The sequence below is a fragment of the Pseudophryne corroboree genome, chromosome 3, assembly GCF_028390025.1.
Source record: "Pseudophryne corroboree isolate aPseCor3 chromosome 3, aPseCor3.hap2, whole genome shotgun sequence".
Taxonomy (NCBI): domain Eukaryota; kingdom Metazoa; phylum Chordata; class Amphibia; order Anura; family Myobatrachidae; genus Pseudophryne; species Pseudophryne corroboree.
In genome coordinates, this window is record NC_086446.1 from 276514516 (window position 1) to 276536718 (window position 22203).

Consider the following 22203-nt stretch of genomic DNA (forward strand, 5'->3'; position numbering starts at 1 on the left):
AAACAGCTGAGAATAGTACCCCCTGCCCCTCTGAGCAAGAGGCACCTGTACTACGACTCCTGTATCCAGGAGCGTCTGTACTACCGAATGCAGAGTGTTTGCCTTTGTCTGGTCCGACGGGACGTCTGTCTGGCAAAATCGATGAGGGGGTCGGTTTTTGAAGGCTATGGCGTAATCTCGAGTGACGACTTCCCGTACCCAGGCATCTGAAGTGGTCTTCAACCATTCCTGGGTATACCCTAGAAGCCGGCCCCCCACCCTGGGATCCCCCTGGGGGAGGCCCGCCCCGTCATGCGGCAGGCTTATCGGTCTTGGCTGCTGGCTGACGGGCAGCCCAGGCTCTTTTGGGCTTCGGCTTACCAGGTTTGGAAGTGCGGGCCTGCTTATGGTACGCCTGACCTTTTGCTTTACCTGAAAGACGAAAGGGGCAAAAGGACGTGCCTTTGGCCTTCGACACAGAAGGAGCTGTATTAGGCAGACAGGCAGTTTTGGCAGTAGCCAAGTCAGCCACTATCTTATTTAAGTCCTCCCCAAACAGAATATCTCCCTTGAAAGGGAGTACCTCCAGGGTTTTTCTAGAGTCCAGATCCACAGACCAGGATCTCAGCCACAATATCCTGCGAGCCAGGACTGACGTAGTAGAGGCCTTGGCTGCTAGGATACCGGCATCAGAAGCCGCCTCTTTAATATAGCGAGAAGCTGTGACAATATATGACAAGCATTGTCTAGTATGGTCAGAGGAGATTTCAGCCTCTAACTCCAAGGCCCATGCTTCAATAGCCTCTGCCGCCCATGTAGCTGCAATAGTGGGCCTTTGTGCAGCACCCGTGAGGGTGTAAATCGCTTTTAGACAACCCTCGACACATTTATCCGTAGGCTCTTTTAGAGACGTGACGGTAGTGACAGGTAGAGCTGAGGAAACCACCATCCTAGTCACATGTGAGTCTACTGGAGGAGGCGTTTCCCAATTCTTAGACAGCTCTGACGCGAGGGGATAGTGAGCCAGCATCTTCTTTTGAGGCACAAACTTGGTACCCGGGCTTCCCAGGGTTCCTGACGTATATCCACTAGGTGGTCAGAGGGAGGTAAAACCTGTTTAATCACCTTCTGACGCTTGAACCTATCTGGTTTCTTAGGAGGAACGGATGGCTCGGGATCATCCGTAATCTGTAGAATTAACTTAATAGCCTCAAAAGATCAGGAACATCCACATGTGAACTACCTTCCCCATCAGCCGTATCTGAGTCAGAACCTGTGGGGTCAGTGTATGTGCTGTTTTCATCTGACGAGGTGTCAGTGACAGCAGTGGATTGTGAGGAGACGAGCGCTCGCTTAGAGGACCTCTTGGACTTAGGCGAGCATTGGTCAGACTTTTTAGTAGTCAGGGACTGGTTCAACTTCTTTAATTGAGCAGATAAATCGTCCGCCCACGGCGGGTTAGCTGCAGGGACCACATACGGTTGTACAGGTATTGGGGGTCCCATAGAGGGTGTTAGTTTATGAACTAGCGTATGCAGAAGCGTGGAAAAAGCGGCCCACAGAGGGTCAGTATGTGCCTCCGTTGCCACAGTCCCACTGGGGGGAAAGGAGCCCCCAGAACCAGAGCCCACAGCTGCTATATTCTCCCCATATATGCCTGTGGCTTCAGCAACACCAGCAGTGTGTTCCGCCCCAGAACCGTTACCCTCAGAAGCAGACATGATATAACTTGCAGTATGAGGTAACACAGTACAATTATTAGCAGCACTATGTCCCTAAACCCAAACCCCTGCGCAGTGTAGTCAGCACCAGCAGAGATAAAGGAGAGATATGGTGACTAAATCACAGAGAAAAAATAAGAATTTACTCACCGGTAATTCTATTTCTCGTAGTCCGTAGTGGATGCTGGGTACTCCATAAGGACCATGGGGTATAGACGGGCTCCGCAGGAGACTGGGCACTCTTAAAAGAAAGATTAGGTACTATATCTGGTGTGCACTGGCTCCTCCCTCTATGCCCCTCCTCCAGACCTCAGTTAGGGAAACTGTGCCCGGAAGAGCTGACATTACTAGGAAAGGATTTAAAATCCAGGGTAAGACTCATACCAGCCACACCAATCACACCGTACAACTCGTGATAACTATACCCAGTTAACAGTATGAACAATAACTGAGCCTCTCTCAACAGATGGCTCATACAATAACCCTTTAGTTAAGCAATAACTATATACATGTATTGCAGAGAGTCCGCACTTGGGACGGGCTCCCAGCATCCACTACGGACTACTAGAAATAGAATTACCGGTGAGTAAATTCTTATTTTCTCTGACGTCCTAGTGGATGCTGGGTACTCCGTAAGGACCATGGGGATTATACCAAAGCTCCCAAACGGGCTGGAGAGTGCGGATGACTCTGCAGCACCGAATGAGCAACTCAAGGTCCTCCTCAGCAAGGGTATCAAACTTGTAGAATTTTGCAAAAGTGTTTGAACCCGACCAAGTAGCAGCTCGGCAAAGTTGTAAAGCCGAGACCCCTCGGGCAGCCGCCCAAGAAGAGCCCACCTTCCTCGTGGAATGGGCTTTTACTGATTTAGGATGCGGCAGTCCAGCCGCAGAATGTGCAAGCTGAATCGTGCTACAGATCCAGCGAGCAATAGTCTGCTTTGAAGCAGGAGCACCCAGCTTGTTGGGTGCATGCAGGATAAATAGCGAGTCAGTTTTTTTGACTCTAGCCGTCCTGGAAACATAAAGTTTCAGGGCCCGGACTACGTCCAGCAACTTAGAATCCTCCAAGTCCCTAGTAGCCGCAGGCACCACAATAGGTTGGTTCAAATGAAACGATGATACCACCTTAGGGAGAAATTGGGGACGAGTCCTCCATTCTGCCCTTTCCATATGGAAGATCAGATATGGGCTTTTACATGACAAAGCCGCCAATTCTGACACACGCCTAGTCCAAGCCAAGGCCAAAAGCATGACCACTTTCCACGTGAGATATTTTAGCTCCACGGTCTTAAGTGGCTCAAACCAGTGGGATTTTAGGAATCCAACACACGTTAAGATCCCAAGGTGCCACTGGAGGCACAAAAGGGGCTAAATATGCAGCACCCCTGTAACAACGTCCGAACTTCAGGCAGTGAAACCAGTTCTTTTTGAGAGAAAAAGGGATAGGGCCGAAATCTTGGCCTTTATGGATCCTAATTTTAGGCCCATAGTCACTCCTGACTGTAGGAAGTGCAGGAATCGACCCGCCTGGAATTCCTCTGTAGGGCCTTCCCGGCCACACACCAAGCAACCTATTTTCGCCATATACAGTGAAAAAGTCTTGCTGTCACGGCTTTCCTAGCCTTTATCAGCGTAGGAATAACTGCATCCAGAATGCCCTTTTCCGCTAGGATCCGGCGTTCAACCGCCATGCCGTCCAACGCAGCCGCGGTAAGTCTTGGATCAGACAGGGTCCATGTTGCAACATGTCCTGACTGAGAGGCAGAGGCCATGGGTCCTCTGAGAGCATTTCTTGCAGTTCCGGGTACCGAGTCCTTCTTGGCCAATCCGGAGCAAAGAATATTGTTCACACTCCTCCGTTTATTACAATTCTCAGCCCTTGGGTCTGAGAGGAAGAGGAGGGAATATATAGACCGACTGGAACACCCACGGTGTTACTAGTGCGACCACAGCTATCGCCTGAGAGTCCCTTGACCCAGCGTAAAACCTTTTTTATCTTTTTATTGAGGTGGGACGCCATGTAGTCCACCTGAGGCAGTTTCCATCAATTTGCAAAACTGCGTGAAGACTTCCTGATGAAGTCACCACTTTCCCGGGTGGAGGTCGTGTCCACTCCCGGAATGAACACTGCTGACAGTGCGCTTACTTGATTCTCCGCCCAGCGAAGAATTCTGGTGGCTTCTACCCTCGCCACCCTGCTCCTTGTGCCGCCCTGGCGGTTTACATGAGCCCAAGCGGTCTGACTGGATCAGAACCGGTTGGTCGCGAAGCAGGAACTCCGCTTGACTTAGGGCGTTGTATATGGCCCTTAGTTCCAGGATATTGATGTGAAGGCAAGTCTGTTGGCTTGACCACAAACCTTGGAATTTTCTTCCCTGTGTAACTGCCCCCCACCCTCGGAGGCTTGCATCCGTGGTCACCAGGACCCAGTCCTGAATGCCGAATCTGCGGCCCTCGAGAAGGTGAGCACTCCGCAGCCACCACAGGAGAGACACCCTGGCCCTGGGGGGATATGGTGATTAACCGATGCATCTGAAGATGTGATCCGGACCACTTGTCCAGTAAGTTCCATTGTCCTTGCATGGAACCAGCCGAAGGGGATGGCCTCGTATGATGCCATCATCCTTCCCAGGACTCGAGTGCAGTGATGCACTGACACCTGTTTTGGTTTTCAATAGATTCCTGACCAGTGTCATGAGCTCCTGAGCTCTCTCTATCGGGAGATAAACCCTCTTCTGGTCTGTGTCTAGGATCATGCCTAGGCGAGGGAGATGAGCTGTAGGAACCAACTGCGACTTCGGAATATATAGAATCCAGTCGTGTTGCCGTTTCACTTCCAGAGAAGGTGATACGCTGTCCAGCAACTGCTCTCTTGATCTCGCTTTTATGAGGGGATCATCCAAGTATGTGATAATAGTGACACCTTGCTTCCGCAGGAGCACCATCATATCCGCCATTACCTTGGTGAAATTGGTAATGACAATCCCGTACCGCAATTCGGAGGTACGCCTGATGAGGTGGATAAATGGGGACACGAAGGTATGCATCCCTTATGTCCCGATTCATTTCAGGCTTGCAATGACCGCTCTTAGCGATTCCATCTTGAACCTGAACCTTTTCAGGTATATGTTCAGGGATTTTAATTCAATATGGGTCTAACCGAACAGTCTGGTTTCGGGATTATAACATGGTCGAATAATAACACCCTCTTGTTGAAGGAGGGGACCCTTGACCACCACCTGTTAAAGATACAATTTACGAATTGCAGTTAACACTGGCTCCCTCTCTTGGGGGGAAGCCCGCCGGGTCCTCGGTGAAGGGGCATCTTCTCACAGTCCAGCCTGTATCCCTGCGATACAATTTCTATTGCCCAGGGATCTAACAGGGAGTGAACCCACTTGTGGCTGAACTTACGAAGGCGTGTCCCCACCGGGCCTAGCTCCGCCTGTGGAGCCCCAGCGACATGCGGTGGATTTTTGTAGAGGCCGGGGAGGACTTCTGTTCCTGGGGACTAGGTGTGTTGTACAGCTTCTTTCCTCTGCCCCCGGCTCTGACAAGAAAGGACGCACCTCAGACTTTCTTGTTTCTTTATTTGAAAAGCTGCATTTAATAATGTCGTGCTTTCCTAGGCTGTGCAGGAATATAAGGCAAAATATCAGAATTACCAGCTATAGCTGTGGAGACCAGGCCCGAGAACCTTTCTCCACACAATCCTCAGCCTTCCATATGCCTCTTAAGTCGGCATCATCTGTCCAATGTATATTCTACAGGACACGTCAAGCAGAAATCGACATAGCTTTTGTCTCTAGGACCCAGTATACTCATGTCCCTTTGGGCATGCTTTATAATTATATATCTATCACTTAAGACAGCATCTTAAAATATTTATATGCATACTAGGGTCTCAATCTCTGCTGATAAGGTACCTGTCCACGCTGCCACAGCGCTATAAACCCATGCCGACACAATCGCCGGTCTGGGTAGTATACTAGAATGTGCACACTATCTGCAGGATCCCTGAGAATAGCTAGTGCAAACAGGACACCCAAGGGGAAAATTCTCAACACATCCTGGCCCTAGTGGGGAAAGGATACAGCCTGAGAATTCTCTTGTGGGAAGCTGCCGTCTCTTGTCTGGAGATTCCCGCTCTTTTTCCTCATGAGAGGAGGGAAATTTACCTCAGCATTCTTCCCCTTAACATGTGTACTCTCGTGTCAGGGACAGATGAGTCATCAGTGATATGCAAATCATCTTTTATTCCAATAATCATATATTGAATATCTTTTAGCCCTCTTGGCTGTAACTTTGCATTATCGTAGTCGACAGTGGAGTTGTACTCCGTGTCGATACTTTGTTATTTTGGATAGTGAGCATAGAGAGACTCTGAAGGACTCTGTGACATAGGGATAGACCAGGGTAGATTTCCTTTCTGTTCCCTAACCTTTTGTGCAATAATTTTACCTCAGCACTTACACATATCCAAACAGGTGTCGGCGTTGTTGACGGAGACACCCTCCCACACACTTATCCGCTCTATCACCTCCTTAGAGGAGCCTTTTTCCTCAGACATGTCGACACACGCGTACCGACACACCACACACACAGGGGATGCTCTATTTGAAGACAGTTCCCCCACCAGGCCCTTTGGAGAGACAGAGAGAGAGTATGCCAGCACACACCACAGCTCTATATAATACAGGGATGTACACTATACTGAGTGATTTTTCCCCTATAGCAGCTTATATACACAATTTTGCGCCTAAATTTATGTGCCCCCCCCTCTCTTTTTTACCCTTTGTGTACCAGGATACTGCAGGGGAGAGCCTGGGGAGCTTCCTTCCATCTGAGCTGTGAAGAGAAAATGGCGCCGGTGTGCTGAGGAAGAAGGCCCGGCCCCCTCAGCGGCGGGCTTCTGTCCTTTTATGTACTTTAATGGCGGGGGTTAATGCACATATATAGTTTATCAGACTGTATTATGTGCTTTTCGCCAAGTAAGGTAATCTAATTGCTGCCCAGGGCGCCCCCCCCCCCCCCCCCCCCAGCGCCCTGCAGCCATCAGTGACCGGAGTGTGTGGTGTGCTAAGGGAGCAATGGCGCACAGCTGCAGTGCTGTGTGCTACCTTAATGAAGACCGGAGTCTTCAGCCGCCGATTTTCAACTTCTCTTCGTTCTTCTGGCTCTGCAAGGGGGACGGCGGCGCGGCTCCGGGACCGGACGACCGAGGACTGGGCCTGTGATCGATCCCTCTGGAGCTAATGGTGTCCAGTAGCCTTAGAAGCCCAAGCTAGCTGCAAGCAGGTAGGTTCGCTTCTCTCCCCTCAGTCCCACGTAGCAGTGAGTCTGTTGCCAGCAGATCTCACTGAAAATAAAAAACCTAACAAATACTTTCTTTTCTAGGAAGCTCAGGAGAGCCCCTAGGGTGCATCCAGCTCTGGCCGGGCACAGATACTAACTGAAGTCTGGAGGAGGGGCATAGAGGTAGGAGCCAGTGCACACCAGATATAGTACCTAATCTTTCTTTTAAGAGTGCCCAGTCTCCTGCGGAGCCCGTCTATACCCCATGGTCCTTACGGAGTACCCAGCATCCACTAGGACGTCAGAGAAATACGTAATACAGTATATCTTTGTGAAAATCCTATATTAAATAACACCTGACACACCAAGCCCCCTCAGGTTATAGAATATAGGGATAGCAAGTTGTCACAGTTTGTACAATGCAGAGGTTATTACAGACAATAATACTGCACTGGACTAGCTTACACAGCTATATAGTCAATAGATATAACACTACACAGTAAGAAACTGGATGTATATCACAGGGTAATTGTACTATAAACCCCTGACTAAATGCACTCTTTCTTACTAACACTGACTAAAAAGGCAGGTAGAATACTTAAGTGTCATGTAAAGTCACAGCACTTGACAACCAGGCGGCTTTACATAGGAGGATTTGCCCAAGCAGTCCCAGGAACAGTGAGCTGAGGAGTAATGGCGCCGCAGACACTGACAGGGAGTGAGGAAAGACAGAGATGCAGCTCCAGGACGGGAACACTTGCTGGAAATGGTGCCCTGGGGCTGGGGTTTCAGGTCTAAGCCTTATCCCCCTTGCTGGCAAAACCACCGGGTACTGTGGGCGATATTAAAATCGGTTTTAAGAGAAAACCTGACCTGCGCCCATGCCCTGGTGATCTAGTGGGATCGCCTGTATCCACAGTGTCCACCGCCAGCGCGCGCAGCCCGCCTCCCACTGACGGCGCCGGATCGCGATAAAGACCAGATCCCGCGAGTGGGACCCACTTACCACCTCCCAAGCGCGGTCACGCGATCCTGGAGAGCCCCAGCCGTGTGTGCCTAACGTGAAGTAAACCGGAGCCTCCACTGTAGGTACCCGGCAACCAGGGCTCGGGAGTGTACAGCACCGCTGGGGAGAGCTGGAGCTGCAGCAGTGAATGCTACCCTTGAAGTCTTCACTTTTTACCTCATAAAAAGCTTTTCTTAGGGCTGCCTGGAGCAGCCCCTCTGTTAAGTGCCTGCTTACTGCAGCACCAACTGACAAACTGAGCTCCTGTGCTGGGAGGCGGGGTTATAGAGGCGGTGCTGTTCATTCTGGGACCAGTCAAAGCTTTGAGCCTGTTGGTGCCTCGGATCAAGATCCTACTCTACACCCCATTGTCCAGACTTGTGGAGCCCAGTGTACCCAGCAGCAGAAAGTTTATTTATTAAAAGGCTTTGCGATTATAAATTAGTAGTGAACGTGCATCAACCTGGGATTTCTGCATGTGTAAATGGACACAACCTGGGACTTAGTCTCAGGTCCACGACCCTGCTCCCGACCGGGAATTTGGCGGCTGCTAGACCCGCCAAATTCCCGGGTTACATTTCTGAAAGGGGCTTTAGAAAGAGTATATTAAGAGTGTTTTATTAACAATACATTAAATGCATTCTAAATATTCTATGCTGAATGCTATACTAATACATGTCTACATTTTATACAGCATTTGCTTGTTATGTGTTGTATAATTTGTTCTTTAAAAAGTGACAAAAGTGCAAGTTATCGTTGTTTTTCTACCTTTATCTTTACAGAAAGCTTGGTTCTCTAATATCTTGCGCTCGTTTTTGCTCTGCATTAGATATTTTTGGGGTTTTAATGTTATAATTTTATTTGTGGAATACACAGGGCTCTACTCAAAAGTGATATGATCACCTGGGAAGCTGTTTTTTCTTTTCAGCCCTGTTATCTGTAGTGAAATAGCCTGGTATTCTATATGGTAACATGGCATGCAGAATAGGTAACTGGTGCAGAAGATTTAATTTCTGCTGTCAAATTAAATTTTTACACATCACCACTCCCCCATTTCAGAAACATTAGTTGCTGAGGACTGCCTACATAATCTGTCAGCATTCTATGTTAAATTATCACGTTGAAGAGGTGTGATATCGTAAACAGAGATTTAGTAAAGTATTGTGCAAAATGCCAGAGCATCACAGTATGTGGGGCATATATATATATATATATTTATTTAAGGCATATACTGTGTTGGTTATTTAGGACCTGTATAGACTCACTGCCTGTTTGGCCTCTTCTTTGTTTGCCTTTGAGTTAAAGTTTCCTTCTTCACTGGTCACAACCAGGCTCTCCTCTACCCCATCTACCTCTCCAAACAACAGGGGGCAGCAGTTTCTACGTTGGTGGTTAAATAGGCTTGGTTGGAGGTTGAGCTGTGGACTGGTGTGCAAGCGTCCATCGTAAAACTCAGCAGAAGGAAACTCACAGATATCAGAATGCTGGAGACAGAGAGGAAACAGAGCATGTTAGTCTCTATTCATTACTAGAACAATTTATAGTATGTGAACAAGTACATGTGGGTAGTAATGGAAAGCTCTGAAAGTGGACACTGTGCTCCTCCCTCAGTGCCTGTGCTGTCTGTGAATGGATTCGCTGGTGAAGGTGGCAGCATCTGTCAGAATGTTAAGCCATAGAATATTTGAACAGACTTTAAGGACTACTTCTATAAAAAAAATTCTATCACAGGTTGGTAATAATAGATCTTGAAAGGAATATAGAAAAAGCAAACATAGAGCAGGCTGTTTTTATATGTAAAATATCTACCGCAGTGAATGATGATTTTGTGGAGGTGTTTAAGAAGCCCTTTGATAAACTTAACAAAATCACCAGGGTCATCCTCTCAGTTGTATGTTTACTTTGCTTTTTCAGGCATATAGCATAACTACTCCGAATGATAAATACTGTTTCTTTAAACTGGAATCATATTGCATATGGAACAGAGTTTGAAAATATACATGTATAAAGTGTAACTCCATTTTTAATCAACACATAAACGCTCACAATAAAAATGTATATTTCATCACATAAAAACACATCTTTTATATGCAAACAACCCTCCTACCTTCCTATATTGTGTCATAATGTAATTCAAAATCATGTTACATGCATCTAAAAAACATATCCAAAAATACGACCATACCCATACACAAAACACTGCTAAAACTGTAATCCATGCTCTCATTATCTCCCGCATTGATTATTGCAATAGTCTCCTAACTGGTCTTCCCAAAACGAGACTCTCACCATTACAATCCATTCTGAATGCAGCTGCGAGGCTAATCTTTCTCGCTAGACGTTCATCGTCTGCAGATCCGCTCTGTCAGTCCCTCCATTGGTTACCTGTATTCTACCGTATTCAATATAAAATACTTTTACTCACACACAAGCTCATTAACCAAACTACGCTTATCTCAAAATATCTCCCATCCCAACCACTTCGCTCTTCACAAGATCTGCGTCTCTCATCCACACTCATTACTCGCTCCCACTCATGATTGCAGGACTTTCAACGGGCTGCACCCACTCTGTGGAATGCCCAACCACGTACAATAAGACTCTCCTCTAGTCTCCAAACCTTCAAGTGTTCCGTGAAAACTCACCTCTTCAGGCAAGCGTATCAAATTCCAGAACCACCCACATAACTTTCACAAACTGTCCTATCAAATTGCATCCACTCTGCACAGTCCACACATATCCTCACATGTCTTCTCATCCTTCCTCTCGACCCCGGTTCATCATTGCTGTATGACCATATCATACAGCCCACCAAGAACCTTTGCAATCTGGTGGACAACTATGCAATAGATAGCACCTATCCTTGTGTATCCATGCCTATTTCCCTATAGATTGTAAGCTTGCGAGCAGGGCCTTCCTGCCTCTATGACTGTTTGTTATTACCAAGTTTTGTAATATCATTGTTATTTCCAATTGTAAAGCGCAACGGAATTTGCTGCGCTCTATAAGAAACTGTCAATAAATAATAATAATAGTCCTGTGCACAGAGGAGATATGCTTTTACAGGTATAAAGGAGTTGCATAGGAGGAAAGGAGGAAGGGGAGTTGGCAGAGGAAGGTGCTGTCGCAACTCACAGATAGATGAGGAATCCAGACCCGTACTTTAAGTTTGCTGAGACCAACAACAGAGGGGTGTAGTCTAACATGCCAGTGGTTTACACCAGGGACCCCCTGCAAGGAGGTTTGGGCTTCGCTCTGCCCGACACATAGGTTGCAGCCCTCTGTCTTGGTTCCTAAGCACAGGGCTGGTATGCACTGGAGCAGGAACTGATCATTTACTGTGAGCAGTATAGACACGTAGTCATCAGACTAGGTCGGGACTGGATAGCAAACCCGGATTCAGGACCAGGCAGGGATCGGAACACAGGAGAACTAGGAATCAGGTAACATAAATCACCCAGCGAAAGCAGCAGGAAGTACAAGGCTAGACGCTGGAGCAAGGTATTAGAGCCTGTGGGGTACATTTACGAAAGGACAATTTTGATCGATTCTGATTGATTTCAGATCAATTAAAATCGATCTTAATTGATGTTGGGCTTCCAGGTCTAAAACATACATTTACTAGCATTTAAAAATGAATATAAAAAAATCATCTGTTAGTAAATGTGTGTTTCAGACCTGGAAGCCCAACATCTATAAACATCGATTTTAATCAATCTGAAATCAATCCCCAAAAAATTATTAAAATCGACCTTTAGTAAATATACTCCTATGGTTTACTTTGGTGCATTTAAAATTGACACCAAATGTGACGCCACATTTGGAGTGCATTCACCTTTAAAGCAAAGAAAGAGCGTGCGCGCGTCACAATGCGAGCCACGGACGGCTGTAAATTGCCAGGGATTGCACTGCCGCAGTTAGCTGGCCAGAAGATCTCACTGCAGCGGGTGATGACGACCGCCCACCCACGGCAGCCGGTCTCCTGCGAACTGTGACATGGGTGCGTCTTAATGTAACATGGGGATGCAGGGAATAATGTCTGCCTAGAAAAGGATTGGAATTTGAGGTGTCATGAGCTCAGGGTAATAAAAGTCCAGGGGCATTGTTTAAGACACACACACACATGACAATAAGAAAACCTGACAGCCATGACTAATTTAAGCCCTAAATTAGGCAGAACTGATCAGTATCTGACAAAAGGCGTTTAATTTTGGGGACTGTTCTAAACAGCAGGATGTAGGACAGTATGTAGGTTTTTGTTGAGGAGAGACCTTTGTACGGATTATAAAGATTTGAGTGCTTGCATGTTATGCCTTTCTGTAAATGACTTTTAATATGTATATAAATGTGTCAAATAAGAGACAGGGCAGCATATCCTCAGACGGGATCACACTGGCATTCCATCCATCATAATCCCGACAGTCCCTCAGTAAGCCCCCTAACCCTCTCTTTCCCTACCCTAATCATCCCTTGTGGGTGTCTAACCCTAACCCTCCCTGCTTGTTGCCTAACCCTACCCTTCCCAACCCCACTGCCTAAACCTAACCCTCCCCGCTTGATACCTAACCCTAACCTCCCCTTCTATGTGCCTAACCCTCCCTCCTCTGTCCCTAACCCTAACCTTCCCCTGCGCTTCTCCATAACCCCCCTTCTTCTGCCTAAACCTTCTATGTGCCTAACCATCCCTCCTCGGTCCCTAACCCTAACCTTCCCCTGCGCTTCTCCATAACCCCCCTTCTTCTGGCTAAACCCCCCCCCCCCCCAGCACAGGACACCAGCACGTCTCACTGTCAGGATGTTCAGGATGCCGGCTGTCAGTATTGTGACCCCAGCATCCCGTTCTGCATCGGTATGTTGACGCCGGGATAATGTCCTTAAACAGGAATAGTATATATTTATTTGACAAACATTTATTTGACAAACATTTTCATAAAAACCGTACATTTGGTTGGTACAATAAACAGTAAAAAGTAAAACAAAGTACAAAAGACTACAATGTTCATATGATCAAATCTCCTCCTTCTGTTTCTTAATTAGGAAGTTCTAGGAGTCACAATTCACAATTAAAAACCAACGCGTTTCGTCTCTCGACGAGACTTCATTAGGGATAGCTCTTATAAGAGATTATGATCAAAGCCTCAATTGAACCGATGTCACTAGTGAACATTCATTGGACCGGTTAAGGTAATAAATTAATCCATTTTAACATAACCTGGCTCTTCAATAGATATAATATGGAATAATCAGATAATTGGTCAATCGGGCTCAGTAGACAACTCCAAACAGTGAATTCTGCCCACACCAGCAATGCTGCTAACCTACTAGCTGTGTCCAACAATGTATAAAAAATATATATATATACCCAGGCTCGAGCTTGTCTGGGGAGCTAAGCAAGGGGCCACTGAGAAGGAGTATTTTAATTTTTAACGAGCAGACATGGTCATGCCCCACTAGCAATCCCCTGGACTGCTATATGTTCATCAGCCCAGACTATAGGTATTTAAATTATTCTCTTTAAATCCATATGGTAGAAGCCAAGATGACAAAGAGTTTCTCTATTGTAGCATGACTGCCAAGATGGAGATTGAAGGGTGGTCTTCAGTATGCCGACTGCCGGGATCCCGGCACACAGTATACCGGTGCCGGAATCCCGACAGCCAGCATACCGACACTTTTTCTCCCTCGTGGGGGTCCACGAACCCCCTGGAGGGAGAATAAAATGGCGCCGTGCCCGCAGCGTGGCGAGCGCAGCAAGCCCGCAAGGGGCTCATTTGCGCTCGCCACGCTGTCGGTATGCCGGCGGTTGGCTTCCTGGCGCCGGTGTGCTGGTCGCCAGGTGCCCGGCCGCCGGCATACCATACTACACCCAGACTGAAGACTGTTTTCATGGCAATAAGTTTAGTAAGAATACTCTCAGAAAGAAACCCTTTAGCATCTCTTCCTTTTCTTATAAAAAGAAGGATAGACCTCTTACCATACGATATTGTGTATCCAGCAGCAATGCTCTCTCTTCGTACCTCTCAAATAATGAACGATCCATTTTAAGTATGCGGCATAAATCATTTTTTATTACTGGGCGCAACTGACGGTGGTCCCCAAGCAAAACAATCTGTGAAATAAAAGGATCTTGAGTATACTCACAACATTCCCAAGAAAATAAAGACATTTTGTAGTCAGGAAAACGCCATCCGTAGCCTTTGTACAGATAATGCAGCAGTGTCCACCAAAAGATTTTGGAAATGTATTACATGTAAATGGGTAAAAAGTGGATTTTGGTACTTACCAGATAAATCCTTTTCTTTGAATCCATAGGGGCCACTGCAGTACTCTTGGGATATGGCACATTTAAATATTTAAATGAGTAACCCTCTCCCCCCTCCATACTCCCAAGATGCTTCAGTGTTTTTTACTGAGCCGAACAGGAGCGAAAGAGAGGATGAACAATGGAGAATTACAATTAACATTTATAAGATAACGAACAACTAAAAAGTTGAAACAACAATAGATAACAATCACCTTAACATTCAAACAAGCCAGCAATAATGTGTTACCATAAGATATACTGAACTTACCACAAGACAGGTGAAACTGCTCTGGGCGGGCGTCCAGTGACCCCTATGGATTCAAAGAAAAGTATTCAACTGGTAAGCATTAAAATACACTTTTCTTCTTCATCCACTAGGGGTCACTGGAGTACTCTTGGGACGTACCAAAGTTTCCTCCTTGGGCGGGAGAGCTGGTTGGCACCTGTAACACTAGACCTTCATCCACTAGGGGTCACTGGAGTACTCTTGGGACGTACCAAAGTTTCCTCCTTGGGCGGGAGAGCTGGTTGGCACCTGTAACACTAGACGGCCAAAGCTAGATGCTGATGTCACAAAAGTATCAAACTTGTAAAAGCGCACAAATGTGTGCATTGATGACCAAGTAGCTGCACGGCAAAGTTGCGTCGTGGAAGCCCCACGACCTGCTGCCCATGAACTTCCCACAGAACGCGTGGAATGTGCTGAAATAGATGCAGGTGGTTGTAGACTAGAATGAAAATAAGCCTGATGAATGGTCAGCTTAATCCATCCAGCCAAGGTCTGTTTGGAAGCTGGCCAACGTACATTGACTGCATCATAGAGAACAAACAATGTATCTGTTTTACGTACTGTTGATGTTCGAGCTACATGAATGTGAAGTGCGCGAACCACATCCAAAGATGTTGGAGTTCCTGTCCCTTCTGAAAACACAGGAACTACGATTGGTTAATGTAGATGAAAAAAAGATACCATCTTTGGTAGAAAAGCGGGATTCGTCCGAAGTTCCGCTCTGTCATCATGAAACACCCGATACGGTGCTTGCATGACAACACACCTTTTTCAGAAACACGCCTTTCCAAAGCTAAGGCTAGAAGAAAAACTGTTTCCCAAGTGAGAAACTTAACATCCACTTGTTGTAAGGGTTCAGAAATTGAGGACTGCAAAAAGTTTAAAACTAGATTCAAGTCCCATGGAGCTGTAGGTGGTACAAACGGAGGTTGAACTCTAAAGACACCTTGCAGAAACGTATGCACTTTTGGCAAAAAAGCCAAACAGCGTTGAAAGAAAATTGACAAAGCAGAAACCTGCACCTTTAGTGTCGCTAAACGTTGTCCTCCATCTAACCCCGTCTGGAACACTTCTGGATGTAAGACAATCTGCTCCCAGTTGTCCACTCCCGGAATGAACACTGCTGATAATATCACTTGGTGATGCTCTGCCCAATTCAGGATTAGAGCAACTTCTCGCATGGCCAAGCGACTTCGAGTCCTTCCTTGTTTGCTGATGTATGCGACTGCTGTCGCGTTGTCTGACTGCACCTGAACAGTCTGAGACAGGAGAATGTGAACTGCCTGTTGCAGAGCATTGTAAATTGCCCTTAGTTCCAGGACATTTATTGACAGTAATCTTTCTTGGTATGACCATAGACCCTGAAGTTGACAATGTAGGACCACTGGTTCTCAACCTCTGAGACTTGCATCCGTCGGCAGAATTATCCAATTCCAGACACAGAACCTTTTTTCCCTTGTGAGATTTTTGTTTTGGAGCCACCAGAGTAGTGAAACTCTGGCCCTTGGCGACAAACGCACCAGTTAATGAATTTGTAGATGAAATCCTGAACACTGCGAGAAGCTCTAGCTGAAAAAGACATGAGTGAAATCTTCCGAACTGGAGTGCTTTGAAAGATGCCACCATCTTTCCTAACAGTTGAATGCACAAGTGCATCGAGACTGTCCGTGGATTGAGCACTAACTGTACCAGATGACGAATACTTTGTGCTTTCTCTTCTGTCATGTAAATTCGTTGATCTACCGTATCTAGAAACATTCCTAGAAATTAAAAAACTGTTGAGACGGGACCAGGCTTGATTCTTTGAAGTTGACAATCCAACTGTACCGAATTAAGACATTTTGAAGGAGTGTTGGTTGAGACGAAGCCTTGATGAGAAGGTCGTCTAAGTACGGAACTATTTTTACTTCTAAGATGAGCGATCCGCACAGACATCACTTTTGTGAATACCCGAGGCGCTGCTGAGAGGACAAACGGTAGTGCCTGAAATTGATAATGGGTTTGTTGTACTGCAAACCTTAAGTGCGCCTGATGCAGTGGCCAAATTGGAATGTGTAAGTACGCATACTTTGGATCCAGCAAAATCATAAATTACAGTAGTTCTAAACCTGCAATCAGTGACCGCAGGGATTCCATCTTGAATTAGTAGTAAGTGATGTACTGATTGAACTCCTTTAGGTTCAATATCGGTGTGACCGAGCCGTCTGGCTTTGGTACTACAAAAAGATTGGAATAATAACCGTGACCCTGTTGGTGAACTGGTACCTGAATCAAACTACTGAATCAACTAGAAACGGAATAGCGGTCTGCAGAACTGCCTTCATGTTTCCTGACACAGGCAAGCCTGTCTTGAAAAACCGCATTGGTGGTAGACAATCAAACTTTATTCTCCTTGCACACTAAAATGCTGATCCACCCATCTGTGGACGTCTTAAACCACGCCTAGTGAAATGCTTGAAGGCGTGCTCCCACAACTGAAGATCGGAGATGGGCTGGAAGGCCGTCATGCCACTGGTTTGTCAGCTGGCTTTATTTGTTGACAGCAGTTGAGGGTTTGTTGAAAACCACGTCCTCTACCACGTCTACTGTGTACGGTTGTTTCTCAAGCATGGCCTCGAAAACACTGAGGTCTAAAAGATCTGAACGCTGGTCGAGAGTACTTCCTTTTAGATACTTGTGTGGGCAATGGGAGGAACACAGATTTTCCTCCAGTAGTCTCCACTTGTCCAATTCAGGGACAAATAACATATCGCCAGTAGAAGGCAACGCCTCTATTCCTCGTTTCGACTAAGCTTCAGCCTGCCAAGATCGCAACCAAAGTGTCCGATGGGCTACAGTATTATAGGCTGAAATCCGAGAACTGACTTGTCCAACATCCATAGTTGCCATAGCCAAATACTCAGCCGATTCGCAAATGTGATCGGTTAGAATTAGAAGCTGGTTGGAGGACTACCTTGAGTTGTTTCGCCCAAGCAACTACAGCCTTGTTAACCCAAACACCAACTAAAGCAGGTTTAAGCAACACTCCTGCAGCTGTATAAATGGCTTAAGCATGGCCTCCATCTTACACTCCGATGGTTATTTAAGCGTTGTTGCAGCTGGGACTGTTATCGCCTTTGGGAAAGTGTAGTTAGACAGAAATCGCTTTTGGCACAGAAAGTCGTTTATCTGGATTTGCCATGCTTCCGTCAACTGCTTATAAAGAGAATCAGAAAAAGGAAAACACACAATCACCCTTTGTTTGACAGAGGCTCCTCTGTCTCAGTGAAATCTAGCACCTGGCATATCGCAAAGATGAGATCAGCAATGCCCAGGCCATCAGTGACCTCACTATCTGACCCTGTTCTTTCTTCCTGAGACATTAGTATGGCATTGAATTGTCAGAATGTAACAAAGAGGAAACCGGTAAATTATAAAACAAAGATGACTACTTTAGGATCAGAACCATGCAAAGTTCTAGAAATATCCAGAGCCCACTCTGACTGCTCAGACAGCATTAACCTTGAATAAGACTTAGCCGCCAGACGTTCTGACTTCAAATCAGCCATCACACCTCGTCGTTCACATAACACACTATCACAGTTATCGCCGACAAGCTGCTTTTTTGATTTTGAGTCTGCATCCAGTCATCATGCACACAGACAGACAGCAATACAGTTTTACAAGCGTCCTTACGACTCAGCAAAAAATAACTGAAGTGTGTATAAGCCCTAGTGCACCGCACCCTGGTACACTTCTTTTAAGTGTGTGCTGCATTGACAAAACCTACTAACAACCCTGCCCCCTCCAGAGGCAGGGGTGTTAGTAGGTTTGTTGTGTGTTGTAGGACCAACACCAAATTCCTGCAGGAAGAAGCAGGAAGTCATTACAAAATGGTGTCCACCATGAGCTTTTTTTTTTTTAAACAGCACTTTTTTCATATACATTGAGCATAGCCTTACATTGAGCATAAGCTTATATACATATACATTAAGCATAGGCTTGTATACATATACATTGTGAATAGTCTGTTTTCTGTAATACAACAGGTCTACATTAACCACATTGTCCCCTTATGTGAGGCTCTGGACTGGGGCCTCCATTATACCTCCTCCTGCCTCTCATAGCACTGGCTGTGGGTGCCGCGGCTGTCCTACTAAGCGCAGGACACCCTGGCTAGTTGCATTAGGAAGGAAGCCAGTGATTAGGGGGCGACTACCACACCAAGCGGCGGCGACAGCGGGTTCCACAGCAGGAAGCTCCACTAGTGAACCAGGAAAAAATAAGAATTTACTTACCGATAATTCTATTTCTCGGAGTCCGTAGTGGATGCTGGGGTTCCTGAAAGGACCATGGGGAATAGCGGCTCCGCAGGAGACAGGGCACAAAAAGTAAAGCTTTAGGATCAGGTGGTGTGCACTGGCTCCTCCCCCTATGACCCTCCTCCAAGCCTCAGTTAGGTACTGTGCCCGGACGAGCGTACACAATAAGGAAGGATTTATGAATCCCGGGTAAGACTCATACCAGCCACACCAATCACACTGTACAACCTGTGATCTGAACCCAGTTAACAGTATGATAACAGCGGAGCCTCTGAAAAGATGGCTCACAACAATAATAACCCGATTTTTGTAACTATGTACAAGTAATGCAGATAATCCGCACTTGGGATGGGCGCCCAGCATCCACTACGGACTCCGAGAAATAGAATTATCGGTAAGTAAATTCTTATTTTCTCTATCGTCCTAGTGGATGCTGGGGTTCCTGAAAGGACCATGGGGATTATACCAAAGCTCCCAAACGGGCGGGAGAGTGCGGATGACTCTGCAGCACCGAATGAGAGAACTCCAGGTCCTCCTTAGCCAGGGTATCAAATTTGTAGGATTTTACAAACGTGTTTGCCCCTGACTAAATAGCCGCTCGGCAAAGTTGTAAAGCCGAGACCCCTCGGGCAGCCGCCCAAGATGAGCCCACCTTCCTTGTGGAATGGGCATTTACATATTTTGGCTGTGGCAGGCCTGCCACAGAATGTGCAAGCTGAATTGTATTACACATCCAACTAGCAAAAGTCTGCTTAAAAGCAAGAGCACCCAGTTTGTTGGGTGCATACAGGATAACAGCAAGTCAGTTTTCCTGACTCCAGCCGTCCTGGAACCTATATTTTCAGGGCCCTGACCACATCTAGCAACTTGGAGTCCTCCAAGTCCCTAGTAGGCGCAAGACACCACAATAAGCTGGTTCAGGTGAAACACTGACACCACCTTAGGGAGAGAACTGGGGACGAGTCCGCAGCTCTGCCCTGTCCGAATGGACAAACAGATATGGGCTTTTTTGAGAAAAAAACCACCAATTTGACACTCGCCTGGTCCAGGCCAGGTCCAAGAGCATGTTCACTTTTCATGTGAGATGCTTCAAATCCACAGATTTGACTGGTTTTAAACCAATGTGTTTTGAGGAATCCCAAAACTACGTTGAGATCCCACAGTGCCACTGGAGGCACAAAAGGGGGTTGTATATGCAATACTCCCTTGACAAACTTCTGGACTTCAGGAACTGAAGCCAATTCTTTCTGGAAGAAAAATCGACAGGGCCGAAATTTGAACCTTAATGGACCCCAATTTGAGGCCCATAGACACTCCTGTTTGCAAGAAATGCAGGAATCGACCGAGTTGAAATTTCTTCGTGGGGCCTTCCTGGCCTCACACCACGCAACATATTTTCGCCACATGTGGTGATAATGTTGTGCGGTCACCTCCTTTCTGGCTTTGACCAGGGTAGGAATGACCTCTTCCTGAATGCCTTTTCCCTTAGGATCCGGCGTTCCACCGCCATGCCGTCAAACGCAGCTGCGGTAAGTCTTGGAACAGACATGGTACTTGCTGAAACAAGTCCCTTCTTAGCGGCAGAGGCCATAAGTCCTCTGTGAGCATCTCTTGAAGTTCCGGGTACCAAGTCCTTCTTGGCCAATCCGGAGCCATGAGTATAGTTCTTACTCCTCTACGTCTTATAATTCTCAGTACCTTAGGTATGAAAAGCAGAGGATGGAACACATACACCGACTGGTACACCCACGGTGTTACCAGAACGTCCACAGCTATTGCCTGAGGGTCTCTTAACCTGGCGCAATACCTGTCCCGTTTTTTGTTCAGACGGGACGCCATCATGTCCACCTTTGGTAATTCCCAACGGTTTACAATTATGTGGAAAACTTCCCCATGAAGTTCCCACTCTGCCGGGTGGAGGTCGTGCCTACTGAGGAAGTCTGCTTCCCAGTTTCCATTCCCGGAATGAAACACTGCTGACAGTGCTATCACATGATTTTCCGCCCAGCGAAAAGTCCTTGCAGTTTTTGCCACTGTCCTCCTGCTTCTTGTGCCGCCCTGTCTATTTACGTGGGCGACTGCCGTGATGTTGTATCCCACTGGATCAATACCGGCTGACCTTGAAGCAGAGGTCTTGCTAAGGTTAGAGCATTATAAATTTACCCTTAGCTATATTTATGTGGAGAAAAATCTCCAGACTTGATCACACTCCCTGGAAATTTTTTCCTTGTGTGACTGCTCCCCAGCCTCTCGGGCTGGCCTCCGTGGTCACCAACATCCAAAACTGAATGCCGAATCTGCGGCCCTCTAGAAGATGAGCACTCTGTAACCACCACAGGAGAGACACCCTTGTCCTTGGATATAGGGTTATCCGCTGATGCATCTGAAGATGCGATCCGGACCATTTGTCCAGCAGATCCCACTGAAAAGTTCTTGCATGAAATCTGCCGACTGGAATTGCTTCGAAGGAAGTCACCATTTTTTTACCATGGCCCTTGTGCAATGATGCACTGATTTTAGGAGGTTCCTGACTAGCTCGGATAACTCCCTGGCTTTCTCTTCCGGGAGAAACACCTTTTTCTGGACTGTGTCCAGAATCATCCCTAAGCACAGGAGACTTGTTGTCGGGATCAGCTGCGATTTTGGAATATTTAGAATCCACCCCTGCTGTTGTAACAGTATCCGAGATAGTGCTACTCCGACCTCCAACTGTTCCCTGGACTTTGCCCTTATCAGGAGATCGTCCAAGTAAGGGATAATTAAGACGCCTTTTCTTCGAAGAAGAACCATCATTTCGGCCATTACCTTGGTAAAGACCCGGGGTGCCGTAGACAATCCAAACGGCAGCGTCTGAAACTGATAGTGACAGTTCTGTACCACGAACCTGAGGTACCCTTAGTGATAAGGGCAAATTTGGGACATGGAGGTAAGCATCCCTGATGTCTCGGGACACCAGATAGTCCCCTTCTTCCCGGTTCGTTATCACTGCTCTGAGTGACTCCATCTTGATTTGAACCTTTGTAAGTGTTCAAATTTTTTTAGATTTAGAATAGGTCTCACCTAGCCTTCTGGCTTCAGTACCACAATATAGTGTGGAATAATACCCCCTTTTCTTGTTGTAGGAGGGGTAATTTAATTATCACCTGCTGGGAATACAGCTCGTGAATTTTTTCCCATACTGCCTCCTTGTCGGAGGGAGACCTTGGTAAAGCAGACTTCAGGAGCCTGCGCAGGGGAAACGTCTCGACATTCCAAACTGTACCCCTGGGATACTACTTGTAGGATCCAGGGGTCCTGTACGGTCTC

General features: G+C 46.7%; 1 protein-coding gene across 4 annotated transcripts in view; it reads right to left on the reverse strand.

Moving 5' to 3' along the window:
* Positions 1-22203, reverse strand: part of HELZ2 (helicase with zinc finger 2) — a 200538-nt gene that overhangs the window by 8582 nt on the left and 169753 nt on the right. For all 4 annotated transcript variants that reach the window (XM_063959139.1, XM_063959142.1, XM_063959141.1 and 1 more), the window contains 2 exons: positions 13978-14112; positions 9269-9487 (listed from right to left, as the gene is read on the reverse strand). In XM_063959139.1, coding sequence (XP_063815209.1) covers positions 9269-9487; positions 13978-14112 — 354 coding nt within the window. The remainder of the gene's footprint in view (positions 1-9268; positions 9488-13977; positions 14113-22203) is intronic.